Genomic DNA, 21,492 nt, shown 5'->3' on the forward strand with positions numbered 1-21,492 from the left:
ATATTACATCTTCTTTATGCATTCATCCATCGATGGACATTTGGGCTCTTTCCATACTTTGGCTATTGTTGATAGTGCTGCTATAAACATAGGGGCGCATGTGTCCCTTCAAAACAGCGTATCTGTATCCCTTGGATAAATACCTAGTAGTGCAATTGCTGGTCGTAGGGTAGTTCTGTTTTTAATTTTTTGAGGAACCTCCGTGCTATTCTCAAAGTGGCTGCACCAGCTTGCATTCCCACCAACAGTGCAAAAGAGATCCTCTTTCTCTGCATCCTCACCAACATGTGTTGTTGCCTGAGTTGTTAATGTTAGCCATTCTGACAGGGGTGAGGTGGTATCTCATTGTGGTTTTGATTTGTATTTCCTTGATGATGAGTGATGTGGAGCATTTTTTTCATGTGTCGGTTGGCCATCTGGATGTCTTTTTTGGAGAAGTGTCTATTCATGTCTTTTGCCCATTTCTTCACTGGACTATTTGTTTTTTGAGTTTGATAAGTTCTTTATAGATTTTGGATACTAACCCTTTATCTGATATGTTGTTTGCAAATATCCTCTCCCATTCTGTCGGTTGCCTTTTAGTGTTGCTGATTGTTTCCTTCGCTGTGCAGAAGCTTTTTATGTTGATGAGGTCCCAGTAGTTCATTTTTGCTTTTGTTTCCCTTGCCTCTGGAGACGTGTTGAGTAAGAAGTTGCTGTGGCCAAGATGAAAGAGGTTTTTGCCTGCTTTCTCCTCGAGGATATTGATGGCTTTCTGTCTTACATTTAGGTCTTTCATCCATTTTGAGTTTATTTTTGTGTAGGGTGTAAGAAAGTGGTCCAGGTTCATTCTTCTGCGTGTTGCTGTCCAGTTTTCCCAGCACCACTTGCTGAAGAGACTGTCTTTATTCCATTGGATATTCTTTCCTGCTTTGTCAAAGATTAGTTGGCCATAGGTTTGTGGGTCCATTTCTGGGTTCTCTGTTCTGTTCCATTGATCTGAGTGTCTCTTCTCGTGCCAGTACCATAATGTCTTGATTATAGCTTTGTAGTATAGCTTGGAGTCTGGGATTGTGATGCCACCTGCTTTGGTTTTCTTATTCAAGATTGCTTTGGCTATTCAGGGTCTTTTCTGGTTCTATACAAATTTTAGGATTGTTTGTTCTAGTTCTGTGAATAATGCTGGTGTTATTTTGGTAGGGATTGCATTGAATATGTAGATTGCTTTGGGTAGTATTGACATTTTAACAATATTTGTTCTTTCTATCCCGGAGCATGGAATCTTTTTCCATTTTTTTGTGTCTTCAACTTCTTTCATCAGCTTTCTATAGTTTTCAGTGTATAGGTTTTTCACCTCTTTGGTTCTATTTGTTCCTAGGTATTTTATGGTTTTTGGTGCAACTGTAAATGGGATCGATTTCTTGATTTCTCTTTCTGTTGTTGCTTCATTGTTGGTGTATAGGAATGCAACCGATTTCTGTACGTTGATTTATATTCTGCAACTTTGCTGAATTCATGAATCAATTCTAGCAATTTTTTGGTGGAATCTTTAGGGTTTTCCACGTAGAGTATCATGTCATCTGTGAAGAGTGAAAGTTTGACCTCCTCCTGGCCGATTTGGATGCCTTTTATTTCTTTGTGTTGTCTGATTGCAGAGGCTAAGACTTCCAATACTATGTTGAATAACAGGGTGAGAGTGGACATCCCTGTCTTGTTCCTGCCCTTAGGGGGAAAGCTCCCAGTTTTTCCCCATTGAGGATGATATTAGCTTTGAGTCGTTAATATATGGCTTTTGTAATCTCGAGGTATGATCCTTCTATCCCTACTTTCTTGAGGGGTTTTATCAAGAAAGGATGCTGTATTTTGTCACATGCTTTCTCTGCATCTATTGAGAGGATCATATGGTTCTTGTCCTTTGTTTAATTGATGTGATGAATCACGTTGTTTTGCAGATACTGAACCATCCCTGCATCCCAGGTATAAATCCCACTTGGTCGTGGTGAATAATTGTTGGAGCTGGTTGGCTAATATCTTGTTGAGGATTTTTGCATCCATGTTCATCATGGAAATTGGTCTATAGTCTCCTTTTTAGTGGGGTCTCTGTCTCGTTTTGGAATGAAGGTAATGCTGGCTTCATAGAAAGAGTTTGGAAGTTTTCCTTCCTTTTCTATTTTTTGGAACATTTCAAGAGAATAGGTGTTAACTCTTCCTTAAATGTTTGGTAGAATTCCCCTGGAAAGCCACCTGGTCCTAGACTCTTGTTTTTTGGGAGATTTTTGATTACTAACTCGATTTCCTTACTGGTTATGGGTCTGTTCAAATTTTCTATTTCTTCCTGTTTCAGTTTTGGTAGTGTATATGTTTCTAGAAATTTGTTGATTTCTTCCATATTGCCCATTTTATTGGCATATAACTGCTCATAATATTCTCTTATTATTGTTTTTATTTCTGCTGTGTTGTGATCTCTCCTCTTTCATTCTTGATTTTATTTATTTGGGTCCTTTCCTTTTTCTTTTCGATCAAACTGAGAAGGCTGTTTAACAAACCTTGTTACTTCACTAATTTACTACCTCAAGTCCAAGCCCTTTTGTCTTGTCAGTTCTTCACACATTGTTTCTTTGTCTAAAAAGGTACAGGGTTGCCTGCTTTGTTCACTTCTTTCGTCCCCAATTTTTACGGGCTCCCGTACATACAGATTTAAATTTGTTTTTCTCCTGTTAATCTGTCTTATGTCAATTTAATTATCAGACCACCCCAGAAACCTGGAAGGGAAGAAAGGAAGTGTTCCTCCCCTACAAAAGCTTTTCATGTCTTCCTTCCTAGACATTACAATGGTGGGTGAAGAAACAACATCTCTCAGAAAACGGCCGTCAAGGTCCGGGGAAAATTTTGAAGAAAAGGAAGACGAGAGAAAGCCTTCAGAAGAGTCCCTAGGGATATCTAGTAATGGTAAGGCCTTTACTTTTGTTTTGTTTTTTTCCCGGCTACTTAAGTTTTATTAATCTTCCTCAGTAAATACATAGACTGTTAAGTAATTTTTATTTTTTTATTTTATTTTATTTTTTTTCTGATTCTGCTTTCTGTTTATTCATTTTTTTAGGGATTCCACACGAGTGACATCACGTGTATTTGTCTTTCTCTGTCTGACTTATTTCACTTAACATACTTTCTGGGTCCGTCCATGTTGTCACAGTTTGTCTTTTTATGGCTGTATAATATTCCATTATAGATATGTATTACACCTTTCTTGTCTGTCCATCATGGACACTTAGGTTGATTTTATATCTTGGCTATTGTAAATAATGCTGCAATAAACATAGGGGTGTGTATATCTTCTTGAATTGGTGTTTTTATTTTCTTTGGGTAAATACCTAGTAGTGGAATTATTGGATCATATGGTAGTTCTGTTTTTACTGTTTTGAGGAAATTCCATACTGTTTTCCCCAGTGGTTGTACCAATTTACATTCCCACCAACAGCACATGAGGGTTCCTTTTTTTTTGCTTCCTTACCAATCCTTGTCATTTCTTATCTGTTTAATTTTAGCCATTCTGATAGGTATAGGATGATATCTCATTGTGATTTTGATTTGCATTTTCCTGATGATTATTGATGTTGACCATTTTTTCATATGTTTGTTGGCCATTTGTATGTCCTCTTTGGATTAATGTCTATTTAGGTCTTCGGCCCATTTTTCAATCAGATTATTTGTTTTTTGGATGTTGAGTTGTATCAGTCCTTTATACACTTTTTTTTTCAATATATGAAGTTTATTGTCAAATTGGTTTCCATACAACACCCAGTGCTCATTCCAAAAGGTGCCCTCCTCAATACCCATCACCCACCCTCCCCTCCCTCCCACCCCCCATCAACCCTCAGTTCTCAGTTTTTAAGAGTCTTGTTAAGTAATTTTTATAGTGAAGATTGCTTAGGACACTGAAGAGGACATTCTTCGTTACTATTGATTCCGGGACCTTGCTGGCAGGGGATGACTTCTTATCTATTGCCTTGATAACTTCAAGGGCCACCATTTGTCTCATGTCCCTAATGGCCTAGTGGTGGGTACTCAGAGAAGGTCTCCACACTCATGGCCTTGCTGGGGACTGTTTGTACAGTGGCTACGTCACCAGGCTTCAGGGCTTTCAGTTGTCTTCTGTCTTCTTGCCCAAGTGTTGGTCAGTCTTTTCCCTCAGTTCAGGAGATGTGAGCTGTATGGCTGTCCAGCACTGGGGTTTGGCCAGCACAAATCTGCCTAGGGTGGTTTAAGACAATCACCTGTGCCACAACATTGCCACCTGCCATGGGGGAAGTCGTTCCTGCTGTCTCCACCTACTTTTCTATGAGGAATGTCTTTCACAGACGCATTCTTCATGTTGAAACCCACGTTGTCACCAGGCAGGGCCTTAGACAGGCCTCGTGGTGCTTCTCCACAGACCTCTGGTGAGGGTTGGTGGAGATGAGGGTGACCACCGTCCCAGATTTCAGGAAGCCAGTCTCCACTGGCCCCTTGGCACAATGCCTGATCTTTTTCTTTCTTTCTTTTTTTTTTTTTTTAAGTTTATTTATTTAATATGAGAGAGTACACATGAGCCAGTTAGGGAGAGGCAAAGAGAGGGAGAGAGAATCCCAAGCAGGCTCCATGCTGTCAGTGTGGAGCCTGATGTGAGACTCGAACCCATGAACCATGAGATCATTACCTGAGCTGAAATGAAGAGTCAGACCCTTAACTGACTGAGCCCCCCAAGTGCTTGCAGTGCCTCTGATCTTGTACATGTCTTGCAGAGGCAGCCTTAGGACTTATTGACTGGGTTAGTGGGTGGGAGGGTAGAATCCGGAGACTTCTAGCTGTCACCGGGTGGTGTTTTCATCTGTCCTACTGACCTTCCAGCCAGGGCATGTTGTCGCTGTGCCAGCCCGAGATGGGCACAAAGGCCATGCGGCCGGATTGTAGCTGATCTTCTTGAGGTAGGTGCTCACTTCTAAATTGACCTGGAAGCGCACAGTGCTATAGGTAGGCCTGGTCGAGTCCCTCTTATTAGTGGCCATCCTGAGCCACGGGCTGCTTCAGGCCCAGCACGTAGGCCACAGCATGCGCTCGAAGGTCTGCCCTTATTGGAGATGCCCACTTCAAACTCCTGCCTGACACTGCCATGATGAACACGGCGCATTGGCTTCAGATGTCCAGTGATCACATTCTTGATGAAGTCCCTATGGCCTGGGACATTGATGATGGTGATGTATCAGACTTCCATAGGGATGGGAGTGGTGATGCCATACTCTCCCTCCACCTTAGGCTTGTGTAGCACCTGGGCATGTTTGAAGGAGCCTTTGCTTATCTGCTGCCTCCACTTCTTGATGATTCTCCTGTTAGTGCCCCCCCCCCCCCTAGATGAGATGCGTGGCATTGGTGGGCTTGCTGGAGTCCACATGGCCCATGCTGATGATCTTGATGAGGGTCTTCTCTTTGCCCATGGCAGTGGGTTCATTAGTTGCTGCTCTAAAGAAAAAGAAGCAAACCTGATCCGGAGATCAAGAGCTACAGCAGCCTTGAGAGAAGCTTTTAATTTTTTTGATGTGATTTAATGAAATAAGAACAAATTCAGCATTTTAGAATAGGGATTGTCATCTCTCTCTCTCTTTCTCTCTCTCTCTCTCTTTAAGTTTTTATCATTTTTAGTAACCTCTACACCCAACACAGGGCTTGAACCCACAACCTTGAGATCAAGAGTCACATGCTCTTCCTACTGAGCCCCCTGGGCACCCTGGGATTGCGGTCTTTTTAGCTCTCTTTCTAAGTGGGTGTGCTGGTAGGCAGTGTGAAGGTACACAAGTGAAAAATAAATTGATAAAGAGAATAGAAAGGAACGCTTGATTTAAGTGCCAGTCACAGCCACCTGTACTGGTGACACTGGTGTGCAAATTGCTGCATATGTCATACAGGTGAGCCTTATTGATGTAAGTGGAGTTTGGTGTGTCTAATTTAGGATTTATATTACATGGAGTTTTCTATATCTGGGAACAAAAAATTAGAAAATAAGCCCTTGTTAATTACTTCAGTGAACATTTTTTGGGCATCTACCGTATTTTAGACACCATTCATCCATTTATTCATTCCTTCAGTCCCTAACCCATCAGTAATTAGTGGTGCCTTGTGAGGTGCTGGGCCTACAGCAGTGATCAGTACATGTGTTTGCCCTCATGGAGCTACACATTAAGTGAATGAGAACTCCTCCCCCAGTTGCATAATTAGATTACTGCAAATAAGTGCTACTCATTACTCTTAACAGATGTAATGAGCATAGAGTAATTAGCAGAGTACCTAACCTAATTCAGCACAGGGCTATAACGCTTGGGGGAGAGAGAGATTAGGGAGTTCTTTTACTTCTTCTATCCAAGTTTGCTTAACACACAAATACAAAGAGTATGATGCTGGGCTTGTTGTTAAGGTCAAGGCTTATGCTTTAGATGGATAGACCTGTAAACACAACTCCAGCTGATGTCATCTGTTGCATCAGCGTATTTAGTTTCACAGTGACATTTGTATGGGTTTGACTTCAATAAGGATATGAAATTTGAGCCTTGTTTGGTTAACAGATAGGGATGGAACTTTCTGAGACAGTTGTCTTGGGCATCGTGAGACTTCTTTCATAAAAGAATGTTCTTTTGCTTTTCCTCCTTAAATTTAATTGTAAATACAGCAAGTGGATCTCACCAGGAATATAAATGTTGCTGCTTAAGTTTGCATAATGACATTTATTGATTGTTAGGCTCTTAATTAGCCATTTATGAAATATCTCTATTACATATGGCTACTTTTAGTGTGATATAAAATGTGAAATTTGTACACAGGGATGAGCCAACACGGAGTAGAAACGTTCCCCTTCTGTGATTTCGGAATTTCAGATAATGCATGTTGTCTTAGAGACAGAAAAATCACTTTTTATTGCCACATTCTGTCACCAGATAAAATTTTCTCTTTATGTCCCAATTTGTAAAAAGCTTTTACGTGACTCTAATTTCTACATGTTTCCAGTATTCTCCATTGTCAGTTCATTAAGGTTTAAAATTCTGGGTTCTAGGGGCGCTTGGGTGGCTCAGTCAGTTGAGCAGCTGACTTCAGCTCAGGTCATGATCTCACAGATCTCACAGCCGCGTCGGGCTCTGTGCTGACAGCTCAGAGCCTGGAGCCTGCTTCAGATTCTGTGTCTCCCTCTCTGCCCCTCCCCTGCTTATACTCTGTCTCTCTCTGTCTCTCAAAAGTAAATAAATAAAAAAATAATAAATGAAAAAAAATAAAATTCTGGGTTCAGATACTAAAAATTGAATCGTTTAACTTAAAACAGGAAGTATGACGTCCTCCTTGGTTATGATGCTGATCTGAAAATAGAATGTGTTTCTGCACTTGTTTTAACAATTGTTCACTTTGAGGAATAAGCAGATGGGTAAAATGTGGCCTCTGAGTAGCAGTCCATGCCAATCAGTGTGGCCTCCCAAGCAGGACTAGGGTCATCTGCCGCATCTGAGAGCTTGTTAGAAATGCCTCGCCTCATCTTTACTGAATAATTATTTTTTTATTTTTTATTTTTGTTTTTTAAGCTCTTACTATAATAAGATTATCAGGTGATATGTAGGTTCAGGTTTGAGACAGCGTTCTTAGAGTGGCAGCATTCAGTTGGTGTGTGCATTGGGGTCCTACAGACAAATGGAACCAGTCGGGTACGTAGAGATACACAGAAAGGTTTATTGTGAGGTGTTGGCTCAGATGGGGACTGAGAAGTCACACAATCTTCCATCTACAAGCAGGAGTCCCCAGGAAGCCAGTGGTGTAGCTCCAGTCCAAACCCGAAGTCTGCAAAGGCCTGAGAACCAGGGAAGGAGAAGATGGATGTCCCAGCCCAATCAAGAGTGCAGATTTGTCCTTCCTCTGCCTTTTGTTCTCCTCAGGCCCTCGTGCACTGGGGAGGGTGATCTTCTTTACTCAGTCTGATTCAAATGCTTATCTCTTCAGGAAACACCCTTGTACCTAGAAGTAATGTTTTATTAGCTATCTGGGCATTCCTTAGCCCAGTCAAGCTGACACTTAAAATTAACATGTAGAATGAAAAGAAATCACTCAACAAACAAAAACAGCTTATTGGATCCCATTATAGACCTACGAGTTAGAATCTCAGGGGAAGGTCCAGGAATGTTAAGTTTGAAAAAGTTTGCTGGATAATGCTGACTGGCATTGCTGATTGAGACCCACTGCTATCAAGAGCTGACATCTAACTGTCTTGTGATCTGATCATTTTGACATAGCCCTAAGGATTTTTTCCTTACACTCAGTTTGCATAATTCTTTTTTTTTTTTTTTCAGGATTTCTTTTTTTTTTTTTTAAATGTTTATTTTTAAGAGAGAGAGAGGGAGCTCAGGGGCACAAGCGGAGGAGGGGCAGAAAGAGAGAGAGAGACAGGATCCTAAGCGGACCCTGTACTGACAGCAGCGAGCCCAATGTGGGGCTTGAACTCATGAACTGCAAAATCATGACCTGAGCCAAAGTCACATGCTCAACTGACTGAGCCACCCTGGTGCCCCGACCTAGAGGACATTGTACTAAGTACAGTAAGCCAGTTACAGAAGAACAAATACTGTATGATTCTACTCACGGGAAGTATCCAAAGTAGTCAAACTTATAGAAACAAAACTGAATGATGGTTACTAGAGTCTAGAGGAAACAGGGAGTTCTTGTTGAAAGGGTGTGAAGTTTCAGTTATGAAAGATGAATAAGGTGTAGAGATCTGAGGTATGGCATTGTGCTTAGTCAACAGTACTGTACCATACACTTAAAATTTAAGGGGACTCTCCTGTAAAGTGTTTTTATCACAGTAAGAATTTCCATTTTAAGGCCTTATTTATTCATCCATTGATGGACACTTGGGTTCCTTCGGACTTTTTGGTTGTTCTGAACATGAGAGTACAAATATTTCTTTGAGACCCTGCTTTTATTTCTTACGGGTATATATCCAGAAGTAGAATTGTTGGGTCATATGGCAATTCTGTTTTTATTTATTATTTTTTTAAAACTTTTTTAAGCAGTTTATTTATTTTGAAAGGGGGAAAGCTTGATTGGGGGAAAGGCAGAGAGAGAGGGAGACAGAGAATCCCAAGTAGGCTCTGTGCTCCCAGCACAGAGCCCCACGTGGGGCTCCAACCCACGAACCATAAGATCATGAAACTGAGCCAAAGTCGGACGCTTGAACAACTGTGCCACTCAGGCCTCCCTTGAATTCTGTTTTTAATTTTCTGAGGAACAGCTATAGTGTTTTCCATAGCAGCTACAACATTTTACGTTCTCACTTGTTCTCATAAGGGTTCTCATGAGGGTTCTGTCTCTTTGCATCCTCACAAACCCTTGTTATTTTCTGTGCTTGATAGTAGCCTTCCTGTCAGGTGTGAGGTGATATCTCATTGTGGTTTTGATTTGCATTTCCCTTATGATTAGTGAACGTTAGGCATCTTTTCATATCTGTTGGCCATTTATATATCTTATTTGGAAAAATGTCTGTTAAGTCCTTTGCTCATTTAAGAATTATTTCTTGGGGCACCTGGGTGGCTCAGTCGGTTAAGCATCCAACTCCGGCTCAGGTCGTGATCTCACAGTCCGTGAGTTCGAGCCCCACGTCGGGCTCTGTGCTGACAGCTCAGAGCCTGGAGCCTGTGTTGGATTCTGTGTCTCCCTGTCTCTGACCCTCCCCTGTTCATGCTCTATCTCTCTCTGTCTCAAAAATAAACAAACATTAAAACAAATTAAAAAAAAAGAATTATTTATTACATTTTAAATTTCTAATTGTGGTAAGAATATGTCTAACAATATTTATCATTTTAATCATTTTTAAGTGCACAGTTTGGTAGCATTCAGTATATTCACATTGTTGTGCAACAGATCTCCAAAAGTTCTTCATCTTGTAAAACTGAAACTATATCCATTAAAGAACTCCTCATTTCCCTCCATTCCTGCCACCATTCTCTCTTTTCTGTTTTTGTGAATTTGACTACTAGATGTCTTTTCGTTTATTTAGATTGTCTTTAATTTCTTTCAACAGTGTTTTATATTTTTCAGAGTATAAGTTTTGCACTTTTTTGTTACATTTATTCCTAAGTATATTGTTCTTTTTGATGCTGTTGTAAATGGAGTTGTTTTTGTTTTTGTTTTCTGAAAGTAAATGGAATTCATTTTCTGAGTGTTGCTGCTGTAGACAAATGTAGCTGGTTTTGTATATTGATGCTGCATCCTGCAGCCTTCCTGAATTCCTTTATTGGCTCTAATAGTTTTTGCCTGCGTGGTTTTTGTAGTATTTTTTAATGTACAAGATGATGCTATCTGCCAAGAGTTAGTTTTACTTCCTTATTTCCAGTCTGCATACCTTTTCATTTTGTTGCCTAATTGTACTTGCTAGAATTCCAGTACAGTAGTGAATAAAAAGAATTGGCAAGAGTGAAGACACTTGTCCTGGTTCTGATGTTAGGGAGTAAGCTTTCAGTGTTTCCATTAATTATGATAGCTGTGGGCTTCTTTAAATCAGGTTGAGGAAGTTCTCTACCTTTCTTCTAATTTACAGATAGTGCTTATTCTTCACTACCTTTGATTTTGCTGTTTTGTTCCCTTTTATAACTAATTAATCTACTACGAGCCACTAACATTGGTTTTATCACGTGCCAGGCGCTGTTTGAAGTGTTTTACCAATAACAGCTCAGTGGATATATTTTAGTTCTACTCAGTTTCAGTATTTTTGATATATGTCTGAACATTGGAGAGCATGCTTTTCGTAACAAGTTTTGAGAATCCTTTGGCAAAAACATATGAAAAAAAGTTTTAAATATTGTTATTCTGTAATCATTCCCCTTTGTCCAGTAGATGCATCTAATCATAAAACTGGCCAGTCCACACAGAGCTTTGATCAACTGAGTAGGTTGAGAGCACATTTTGTTGTTGCTGTTAAGATAAAAGCAAAACATGTTTACTTTAGAAAGTGCAGATAAGCAAAAGTTCAAGTGTGTGCGATTTTTCCTTGGGTGAGTTCCTAGAAATTGTTTCAGGTCAAAGGAATACATTTTTCTGAGGTTCGTGTGGTAGGTATTGCAAAATTGTTCCCTGAAAATAATGTACTCCTAGTAGCAATCTGTGAGTGCCTGTTAGCAACTTTTTTCAGTCATAGATGATACGAACTTTGGAATAAATTATATGGATTTTGAGAGATGAAAAATTCCACTTGAAAAATGCTTTGATGAGACATAACAGTTGCCATCAGCAATAAGTTTATTGAATCTTTTTTTTTTTTTTTAATTTTTTTTTTTTCAACGTTTATTTATTTTTGGGACAGAGAGAGACAGAGCATGAACGGGGGAGGGGCAGAGAGAGAGGGAGACACAGAATCGGAAACAGGCTCCAGGCTCTGAGCCATCAGCCCAGAGCCTGACGCGGGGCTCGAACTCACGGACTGCGAGATCTTGACCTGGCTGAAGTCGGACGCTCAACCGACTGCGCCACCCAGGCGCCCCAGTTTATTGAATCTTAATTAGTACTTTTTAAAATAGCTTTTAAGGTCAAAGGAGTAAGTTTGAAGGCCTTAATTCATTACATGAAGATTAGGCAAAAAGAAATGGAAAATACTAGCTGAGACTTTCTCTGACAGCTTTTTAACTTAAAAAAAAAATCATGCTAAACATAGTCCTGAAAAGGTTTCAAATTCTAAGAGGGCAAACAAAATATTGTTAGTGATTATTCTTTTCTGAATTATAATGTATTTGAGGCAAATTTGTGTTTGAGAAGAATTGCTAAAAATCATTTGAATTACAGTTTTGCCTAGGTAGTATCCTACCTACATACATTTTTAAATAACAAGATATGAAGTATAACTTGACTATTTTGAAAGAAAAGGGGGTCTATAATTGTCTTTTGCTTCTAATGAGGTAGTTGGTAGTCTTCCTGGTTCTACCTCTATATGTTGCCAACCCTGAAATTGGAATAGAATTGCAAATTGTAACAGTGTACTGATGGGGAAAATATACAGTCAACAGTTTTGTTTTTTTGATTTTTTTTAATGTTTAGTTTTGAAGGAGAGAGAGAGAGAGAGAGAGAGAGAGAGACAGACAGACAGACAGAGTGAGGGGGGAGGGGCAGAGAGAGAGGGAGACACAGAATCTGAAGCGGGCTCCAGCCTCTGAACTGTCAGCACAGAACCTGACACGGGGGCTTGAACTCACAGGCTGAGAGATCATGACCTGAGCCAAAGTCGGACCCTTAACCGACTGAGCCACCCAGGCCCCTACAATCAACAGGTTTTTTAGGGTGTGGTTGCTAGAGATGTGTAAAGTTGAAAAGTTTGTGGGAAGAGCTTGCATTTTCAAATCTTTGTTCTATGAAGAACATTCTGGTATCTAGATTGTTTTAATATTATTAAAAGTTTCAGTCTTGAAATTCTAGGTTCTTAGAATAAGAATTACTCTTCGCGGTCATTTATTTATTTTTATTTTTTTAATTAAAATTTTTAGTAGCCTCTAATCCAACATGGGGCTTGAACTCATAGCCCCGAGATCAAGAGTCACATGCTCTTCCCACTGAGCCAGCCAGTCGCCCCAGCAGTCATTTGATTATGCTCTCCTATGTAACATACATCTCAGATTAAAGTCTGGTTTACTGCCTTTCAATCAACAGGTTAATCAAATGTTGGTTTTGATTTCAAAGTACCTTTGATCTATAAATAAGGCGTTATACCAGATTTGCTAATTAGCGGAGTTTGGGTGAATAAGATACTAAAACAGAAAACAGTCCTGTGTTGTAAATAATAATTAAGTAAATTAGTAGTAACTAAGTGGTGTAGGAGACTGATGGAGTTGAGGACGAGGCTTGGTTTAGAATGGAGGGAAGTGTCTCACAGAAGTACAATTTGAGTTTGGTCTTTGAGGAAGAGACTGGAGGAGGGCTTCCAAGCCAGAAGAAAGGTGTGAGTTTGCAAAGGCATGGGGTTGAAGACCGTACAGTGTTAGGTGCTTGCTGTTTGGATTGGTTGGGCAAGGTGGGGAGGTAGTATAGATGGATTTGTGGTTTGTTTTCATGGATAGGAAGCCAAATGGAAAGGCAGGAGGAAGTAAGAAAATGTGGCTTGAAGTCTTGCTGTGTAGTCATTGACTGACTACCTATGTGGATGATTTCTAGCCTGTCAGTACTTAGATTTCCCCTTACTGCAAAACCAAGGAGAGCAAATAGTACTAGGTTTGTTAAGGTATTTTATCTTCTCGTTGATGCTGTGGACTCTTCGGTCCCAGATACTAAGGAAACTTGGTAATTCCCCGTGATGTAATATATAAACTGAGAATTGTAATCTGGATGAAATCTTGTATTTTTTTGTTTGTTTGTTTGTTTTACCGGAAAGTATCTACTGATTTTAAAATAAGGTCATATGGAGTTGTGAAAATTTAATGATAAACAGGCTAATTCTCTTACTGGGTGTGGCAGTCCACCCACACAATTGATAACAGGTGTGGTGATAAAAGAAAAATAAACCAAAGTTAACTCTAGTTGAGTAATCAGTTTTTAGGTTATTTTGATTATAGAATAGAAGCCTGTTTATAACTATAGAGGCGCCAGGTGGCTCAGTTGGTTAAACGTCTTATTTTACAAAACCACACTCAGATATCACCTCACGCCAGTCAGAGTGGCCAAAATGAACAAATCAGGAGACTATAGCTGCTGAAGAGGATGTGGAGAAACGGGAACCCTCTTGCACTGTTGGTGGGAATGCAAATTGGTGCAGCCGCTCTGGAAAACAGTGTGGAGGTTCCTCAGAAAATTAAAAATAGACCTACCCTATGACCCAGCAATAGCACTGCTAGGAATTTACCCAAGGGATACAGGAGTACTGATACATAGGGGCATTTGGACCCCAATGTTTATAGCGGCACTCTCAACAATAGCCAAAGTATGGAAAGAGCCTAAATGTCCATCAACTGATGAATGGATAAAGAAATTGTGGTCTATATACACAATGGAGTACTACGTGGCAATGGGAAAGAATGAAATATGGCCCTTTGTAGCGACATGGATGGAACTGGAGAGTGTGATGCTAAGTGAAATAAGCCATACAGAGAAAGACAGATACCATATGTTTTCACTCTTATGTGGATCCTGAGAAACTTAACAGAAACCCATGGGGGAGTGGAAGGAAAAAAAAAAAAAAAAAAAAAAAAAAAAGAGGTTAGAGTGGGAGAGAGCCAAAGCATAGGAGACTCTTAAAAACTGAGAATAAACTGAGGGTTGATTGGGGGGTGGGAGGGAGGGGAGGGTGGGTGATGGGTATTGAGGAGGGCACCTTTTGGGATGAGCACTGGGTGTTGTATGGAAACCAATTTGACAATAAATTTCATATATTGAAAAAAAAAATTTTAAAAAGTGAATTATGAACAAAAAAATAAAAATAAATGTCTGATTTTAGTTCAGGTCATGATCTGATGGTTTGTGAGGTTGAGCCTGGCATTGGGCTCACTGCTGTCAGCATGGAACCGGCTTCAGATCCTCTGTCTCCCTCTCTCTGCCCCTCCCCTGTTCGCTGTATCTCAAAAATAAATAAACATTAAAAAAAAAAAACCATTTATAGCTTTAAAAAAATTATAGACCAGTTGTGATTGGTATGTCCATTTATTGCTTTTGTAGATCACCCGTAATACACCTTGAAAATCTCAATCTTCTGTCCTCATGCTAAATAATTTGGGGCTATTAGTCTTTCATTAGAAATACAAGATAGTCTAGGGGCACCTGGGTGGCTCAGTCGGTTAAGCGTCCGACTTCAGCTCAAGTCATGGTCTCCTGGTTCATGAGTTCAAGCCCTCTGTCAGGCTCTGTGCTAACAGCTCAGAACCTGGAGCCTGATTTGGATTCTGTGTTTCCCTCTCTCTCTGTCCCTCCCCTGTTCAGGCGCTCTTTCAAAAATAAATAAACATTTAAAAAAATTTAAATACAAGATAGTCTGATTTCATTAAAAAACAAATTGCTGGAATATGCTTATAAATATTTAAATTTAAAGTAGTGTGTTCTCATGGGAAAAAATCAAACACTGGAGATGGTTATAAAGTAATAGCTCTCTTTCCCCTAGGTAATCGTTTTCATTTCCCTACATGTAGGATCACATTTGGGATCTCTCCTGTAATTTGCCTTTTCTAAAGTTAGTAAATATTAGATGTTTTTTATTCAGAATATGTAATACTTTTATTTAAGTGTAATAAATACTTCTAAAAGTATTTATGTGAGTATTTCTGTTGTACAAATGCTTGGTAATTTATTTAACTTATCCTTTATTGACTGGCATTTAAGTTGTATCCAGCATTTCAGTATTGTAAACAGTGCTGCAGAGAGCATTCTTAAAACAGTGTCATTGCTTACTTGTGCTAGTATGCTTATAGGATATTTAAAAGTGAAATTACTAGATCAAAGAGTTTTTTATTCAAAATTTAGGTATTACTGAGTTTTCTTTTAAAAATGTTACATCAGTTTACACTCCCACATACATTGTTTCCCCATACAGTTACCAGTATGTCTTACCAATCTTTTAAATTTTGCTAGTTTGCTTGTTGGGATGTTCACTGAGTGCTGTATGGAAACCAATCTGACAATAACTTATATTTAAAAAAATAAATTTTGCTAGCTTGATGGGTGAAAAATGGGATAAGTGTGAATTTGTTCTCATAAATTATAAGTGAGGTAGGGAGCTTTTTTCATACATTTGTTGACTTTTTATTTTTTCCTTAAAAACCCTATTCATATTCTCTGCCCATTTTTGTTGCCTACCTAGTGGCTATATTTTTCTTCTTTTAAAGAATTCTTTCTGTATTTTTTTAACTTTTTTTTTTTTTTTTTTTTTAATTTTTGGGACAGAGAGAGGCAGAGCATGAACGGGGGAGGGGCAGAGAGAGAGGGAGACACAGAATCGGAAACAGGCGCCAGGCTCCGAGCCATCAGCCCAGAGCCTGATGCGGGGCTCGAACTCACGGAGCGCGAGATCGTGACCTGGCTGAAGTCGGATGCTTAACCGACTGCGCCACCCCGGCGCCCCAAGAATTCTTTCTGTATTAAGGAAATCTTTTTTTTTTTTTTTTTTGGTGCCAATTTTAAATACAGTTTAAAGCATTGCGTTTTCCACTTAACAATACAGCGCTTATAAAGTGCAGTGTTGTATTTCCTTTCCTTGTGCACATATTCCATATTCAAGTATCAAGAATCCTCAGTTGATTAACTGCAGCAGCTCAACTTTAAAACTGTCATGGAATTTGCTACCAATTCGGGTCCTTCAGATGTTTTGTGTGGAACAGTGCTAGACCTATTTTCGGGTTGGCTTAATCAACCTCTTCAGTGGTGGGCCCAGAGGAGGCACCACCAGAGGGAGGAGCTCCACCACCAGGGAAGCCTTCAGGCATGCCTCCTGCACTCTGGTACAGCTTTGTAATGATGGGATGGCAGACCTTCTCCAGCTCTTTCTGCTGATGTTCAAATTCTTCTTTTTCTGCGGTCTGGTTCTTATCCAGAATCTTCTGTTTGTCCTCGTTGTTGATTTTACCCTGAAGCTTTTCATCTTCAGCAGTTGCTTTCATGTTGAATGCGTAAGATTCAAGGGAATTCTTGGAGGACACCTTGTCTTGCCACTTCTCATCCTCAGCTTTGTACTTCTCAGCTTCCTGGACCCTGTGCTCAATGTCTTCCTTGCTCAGGCGACCTTTGTCGTTGGTGATGGTGATCTTGATCTCTTTTCCGGTACTCTTATCCACAGCAGAGACATTGAGAATGCCATTAGTATCAATATCAAAGGTGACCTCAATCTGAGGAACGCCATGGGGGGCAGGACATATGCCTGTGAGTTCAAACTTGCCAAGTAGGTTGTTATTCTTGGTCATGGCATGCTCACCTTCATAAACCCGAGTGAGCACACCAGGCTGGTTGTCAGAGTAGGAAGTGAAGGTTTGGGTCTGTTTGGTAGGAATGGTAGTATTGCGCTTGATGAGAACAGTCATGACTCCACCGGCAGTTTCAACGCCAAGAGAAAGACAAGTGACATCCAACAGCAGCCAACCTTGAACATTTTCATATTTGTCTCCAGAAAGGATGGCTGCCTGGACAGCTGCACCATAAGCGACAGCCTCATCAGGGTTGATGCTCTTATTCAGTTCCTTCCCGCTGGAAATGTCTTGTAGAAGTTTCTGAACCTTGGGGATACATGTAGAACCACCCACCAAGACAATAGCGTGGATCTGAGACTTGTCTAGCTTGGCATCCCGAAGGGCTTTCTCTACAGGGTCCAGGGTGCCACGGAACAGTTCAGCATTTAATTCTTCAAACCGGGCATGAGTAATAGAGGTATAGAAGTCGATTCCTTCATATAGAGAATCAATCTCAATACTGGCCTGGGTGCTGGAAGAAGGTGTGCGCTTGTTGCGCTCCCAAGCAGTGTGGAGGTGACAGACTGCCCTGTGGTTCTCGCTGATGTCCTTCTTAGGTTTGCGCTTGAACTCTGCAATAAAATGGTTTACCATTTGGTGTCAAAGTTTTCTCCACCTTAGTAGGTGTCTCTAGCAGTAGATTTGACCTCAAAGATCCCATCTTCGGTAGTGAGGATTGACACATCAGAAGTGCCACCTCCCAAGTCAAAGATCAGCACATTCCTTTCGGCTCCAACCTTTTTGTCTAAGCCATAAGCAAAGTAGCAGCAGTGGGCTCAGTGATGATTCAAAGTACGTTAAGACCAGCAGTAGTTCCAGCATCTTTGGTAGCCTGACACTGAGAATCGTTAAAATAGGCAGGTACTGTGACTACAGCATTGGTAACAGTCCTCCCAAGGTAAGCCTCTGCGATTTCCTTCATCTTTATCAAGACCGTAGAAGATACCTCCTCTGGATGGAAACTTTTGGTCTCTCCCTTGTATTCTACTTGGACCTTGGGTCTGCCAGCATCATTCACCGCCATGAAGGGCCAATGCTTCATATCAGATCGGACAACAGCATCATCAAATCTACGTCCAGTCAGGCGTTTGGCATCAAAAACTGTGTCGGTGGGGTTCATTGCAACTTGATTCTTTGCAGCATCACCAATCAGTCGTTCTGTGTCAGTAAAGGTGACATAACTTGGGGTGGTTTGGTTTCCCTGATCGTTGGCAATTATTTCCACTTTCCCGTGCTGGAAGACACCCACACAGGAGTAGGTGGTGCCACCTGCAGGTCCCTTAGACATAATTGCTTCAGTGTGGGCCCGGCCTGGCTTGTAAAGAAGACAGCTACCTGGAGAGCTAATGCCACGTTCAATGAGTGGAAATTGAGCCTTTGAATGTAGTGTGAATATTAAAAAAAAAATTTTTAATGTTTATTCATTTTTGAGAGAGTGCACACGTGAGGGGGAGGGGCAGAGAAAGAGGGAGACGCAGAATCCGAAGCAGGCTGCAGGCTCTGAGCTGTCAGCACAGAGCCTGATGTGGGGCTCAAACTCACGTACTGTGAGATCATGAGCTGAAATCAGATGCTCAACTGACTGAGCCACCCAGGTGCCCCACTGTGAATATTTTGTAAACTAGCTGTTTGTTTTTTGACTTTGCTTATGGTGTGCCTTGCCATACTTAGTTTTTATATTGTCAAATATTCTTTTATTGCTTTAAGATTTCTTGTCATGTTTAGGGATTTTCCAAGATGAAAAAGGAAAACATATGAAATTTTTTGCAATAATTACTCTTTAGGTTTTATAATTTATTTAAATATTTTATCCACCTGAAATTTATTTTGAATGAGGGATCTGTGTAGTTTTCCAAAATGGCTAGTCAGGTTTTTCAACATTATCTATTAAATCGCCTTTTCTATATGAATATATACCGATCCTCATTTCTAGTTCATATTCCATTTCTGTGCAGTTAGTACAGACCTGTAATTATTGGTAGTTCTAGAAGATTTTTGAGGTCAATAGAGCAGTAGCAGGTGATAGGTGGATTATACTATCTTATCTCCCCTTTTGCTTTTAAGATTGATAAATGATTGATTCTCTCAAGGGATGCTCACCACAGCCATCCTATGGACTTAAAGTGACTCTTAGATTACTTCTGTCTCTGTGGAGAAGGAAGTGAAGCTGCGATGAAGATCTTCTAAGTCATGGTCAGTGAGAGTTTTTTTTAGAAAATAATCAGGATTTTATTTTATTTTTTAATTTAATTTTTAATTATTTACTTTTTGTTTATTTTTTTATTTTGAGAGAGAGAGACAGTGTGAGCAAGGGAGGGGCAGATAGAGAGGGAGAGAGAATCCCAAGCATGGAACCTGATATGGGGCTCAAACCCAGGAAACCGTGAGATCATGACCTGAGCAAAAACTAAGAGTCAGATAAGCTTAACTGACTGAGCCACCCAGGTGCCCCTAATTTATTTTAATTTTTAAAGTTTTATTTATTTGAGTAATCTCTACACCCCATGTGGGGCTTGGACCCATGACCCTCAGATCAAGAGTGGCACGTTCTTCTGACTGAATCAGCCAGGAGCCCCATGATTGGGATTTTAAAATGAGTTGAATTTCTCTAGGCAATAAAACCCTGCTAGTCAGTGCCTGTCTGTTAGCTAATTCTGCACTTGCCGCAAGGAGGCAAAGAAAATGTTTTTTTTTTTTCAACGTTTTTTATTTATTTTTGGGACAGAGAGAGACAGAGCATGAACGGGGGAGGGGCAGAGAGAGAGGGAGACACAGAATCGGAAACAGGCCCCAGGCTCCGAGCCATCAGCCCAGAGCCCGACGCGGGGCTCGAACTCACGGACCGCGAGATCGTGACCTGGCTGAAGTCGGACGCCTAACCGACTGCGCCACCCAGGCGCCCCAAGAAAATGTTTTTAAAAGAATTACAACTTGAAAAAATGGTTTAGTCATTGCTTATTGCTTAAAACTCTACTTTTAATGTAGTCACTATAAGTAGGCCTTGATTTCTTTTTTTTTTTTTTAAAGTTAAATTTTATTTTTTGTGCTGCTTGTTGCATGACTAGGGGTTAGAAGACAGGTATTCATTCGGGCTTAGTTACTTACTGGCCAGGCCATGTGACTGTGGGCCAGATATTTAATTGCTTTGAATCTTATTTTAAAAATAAAATAACCATCTTGCTTATCATACAGGGCTGTAAAGAATATATATTGTTTAATGTGGTGTCTGGGTGGCTCAGTTGGTTAACCAACTGACTCTTGATCTCAGCACAGGTCTTGCTCTCAGCCCTGTGTTGAACCTACTTACACACACACACACACACACACACACACACATTAAATAAATATGTAACACTTGACGAATGTTGGTAAAACCCCAGATTTAATTTTGTGTACCACTGGGGACATCCATATCATAATTTCAGAAACAATTTTTAGGGAGTAGGTTGGCTCTGAATGTAAATGTGGACAATATAAATGATTTACTGTGTTGAGAGCAATTTGAACAGTCTCTCTAAGGATATGGAATGATCAAGGCAATAGTTTGAAGAGTTACTATTGAAAAAGAGATGGCCTTTGCCGTCCTCTGACATGGGAACAATGGAGAAGAGGGTTGAAGATTGTGAAAAGTAAGAAAGAGAAAACATTTAAGGACTTTGTACCCAAGGGATCAACTGGAGGTTGCTTGGTATGGCTGGACTTGAGGAAGGTAGAAAATGTTGAGAGCTATGGTTGTGAGGGCTGTTAAATTCATCAAGAGGTCAAGAAAAGATTTCATTATTCTTTTGCGGGGCTGGTTAGGACTTGACAGCACCAGTTTGGAGCGGGCCCATTTTCTTAATACTCTCTGTAGTGCATGACCATTTGGAATCGGAGAGAGCAGATAGACAGTATCTGGGTTTGGAGTATGGCGTGGTGGGTCCAGGAAATTGGTGGCATTGAGGAGAGAAGAGTGGAAATAATGACAGAGGATTAGTAACTCCAGGGTGGGTAAGAAAACTGGTAAAGCAAACTAAAAAACAAAACAGTCTCTGTCAGAAGAAGAGAAACGATTTCCCTAGGTTTCTCTTTAGAGCAATGAAACTTAACTAGAAATTCCCCAGCAGACTTCTTATGTCTCATTGGCCTTAATTAGATTACAGGTTATGCTGGATATCTTCCTTTTGTCTCTCTACACTTTTCTACCCTATTTTGTGTCCTAGGAGGCTGATCTTACTGGACTGTATCCATAGGTTCCCATGCCCTATGGTTTCTGGTAGAGTTTGGTCATGGGGGTTGGGGTCCGGCTGATGGGGAGGGAACTGACAGATCCAAGGACAGAGAGAGTAAGGTGAGTGTGTTTATAACTTTCGTTATAAAGTTTTCCCTTTATCTAAAGTTACTTTCCTCCGTCTGGGTAACCATCACTCCTGTCTGATAGTTCTGTTAGAAATTCTCTTTGGGTTTCCTTAACCATTTCCCTCCTTTGCCCTTTGAAGCCTAAGGATAGCTTCCCTGGTATTTGTTACTAGCCCTAGAATTCCACACTATCCTTTGTTGCTTTTCTTAAACT

General features: G+C 40.4%; 1 protein-coding gene and 1 pseudogene across 2 annotated transcripts in view; one reads left to right on the top strand and one right to left on the bottom strand.

The window, feature by feature from the left end:
- Nucleotides 1-21,492, top strand: part of SOAT1 (sterol O-acyltransferase 1) — an 84,059-nt gene that overhangs the window by 12,701 nt on the left and 49,866 nt on the right. For both annotated transcript variants that reach the window (XM_030302329.2, XM_030302330.2), the window contains one exon: nt 2,803-2,928. In XM_030302329.2, coding sequence (XP_030158189.1) covers nt 2,811-2,928 — 118 coding nt within the window. In that variant the 5' untranslated portion in view covers nt 2,803-2,810. The remainder of the gene's footprint in view (nt 1-2,802; nt 2,929-21,492) is intronic.
- LOC115505010 lies at nt 16,344-18,228 on the bottom strand (annotated as a pseudogene).

Source organism: Lynx canadensis, chromosome F1 (genome assembly GCF_007474595.2).
Source record: "Lynx canadensis isolate LIC74 chromosome F1, mLynCan4.pri.v2, whole genome shotgun sequence".
NCBI classification, from domain to species: Eukaryota; Metazoa; Chordata; class Mammalia; order Carnivora; family Felidae; genus Lynx; species Lynx canadensis.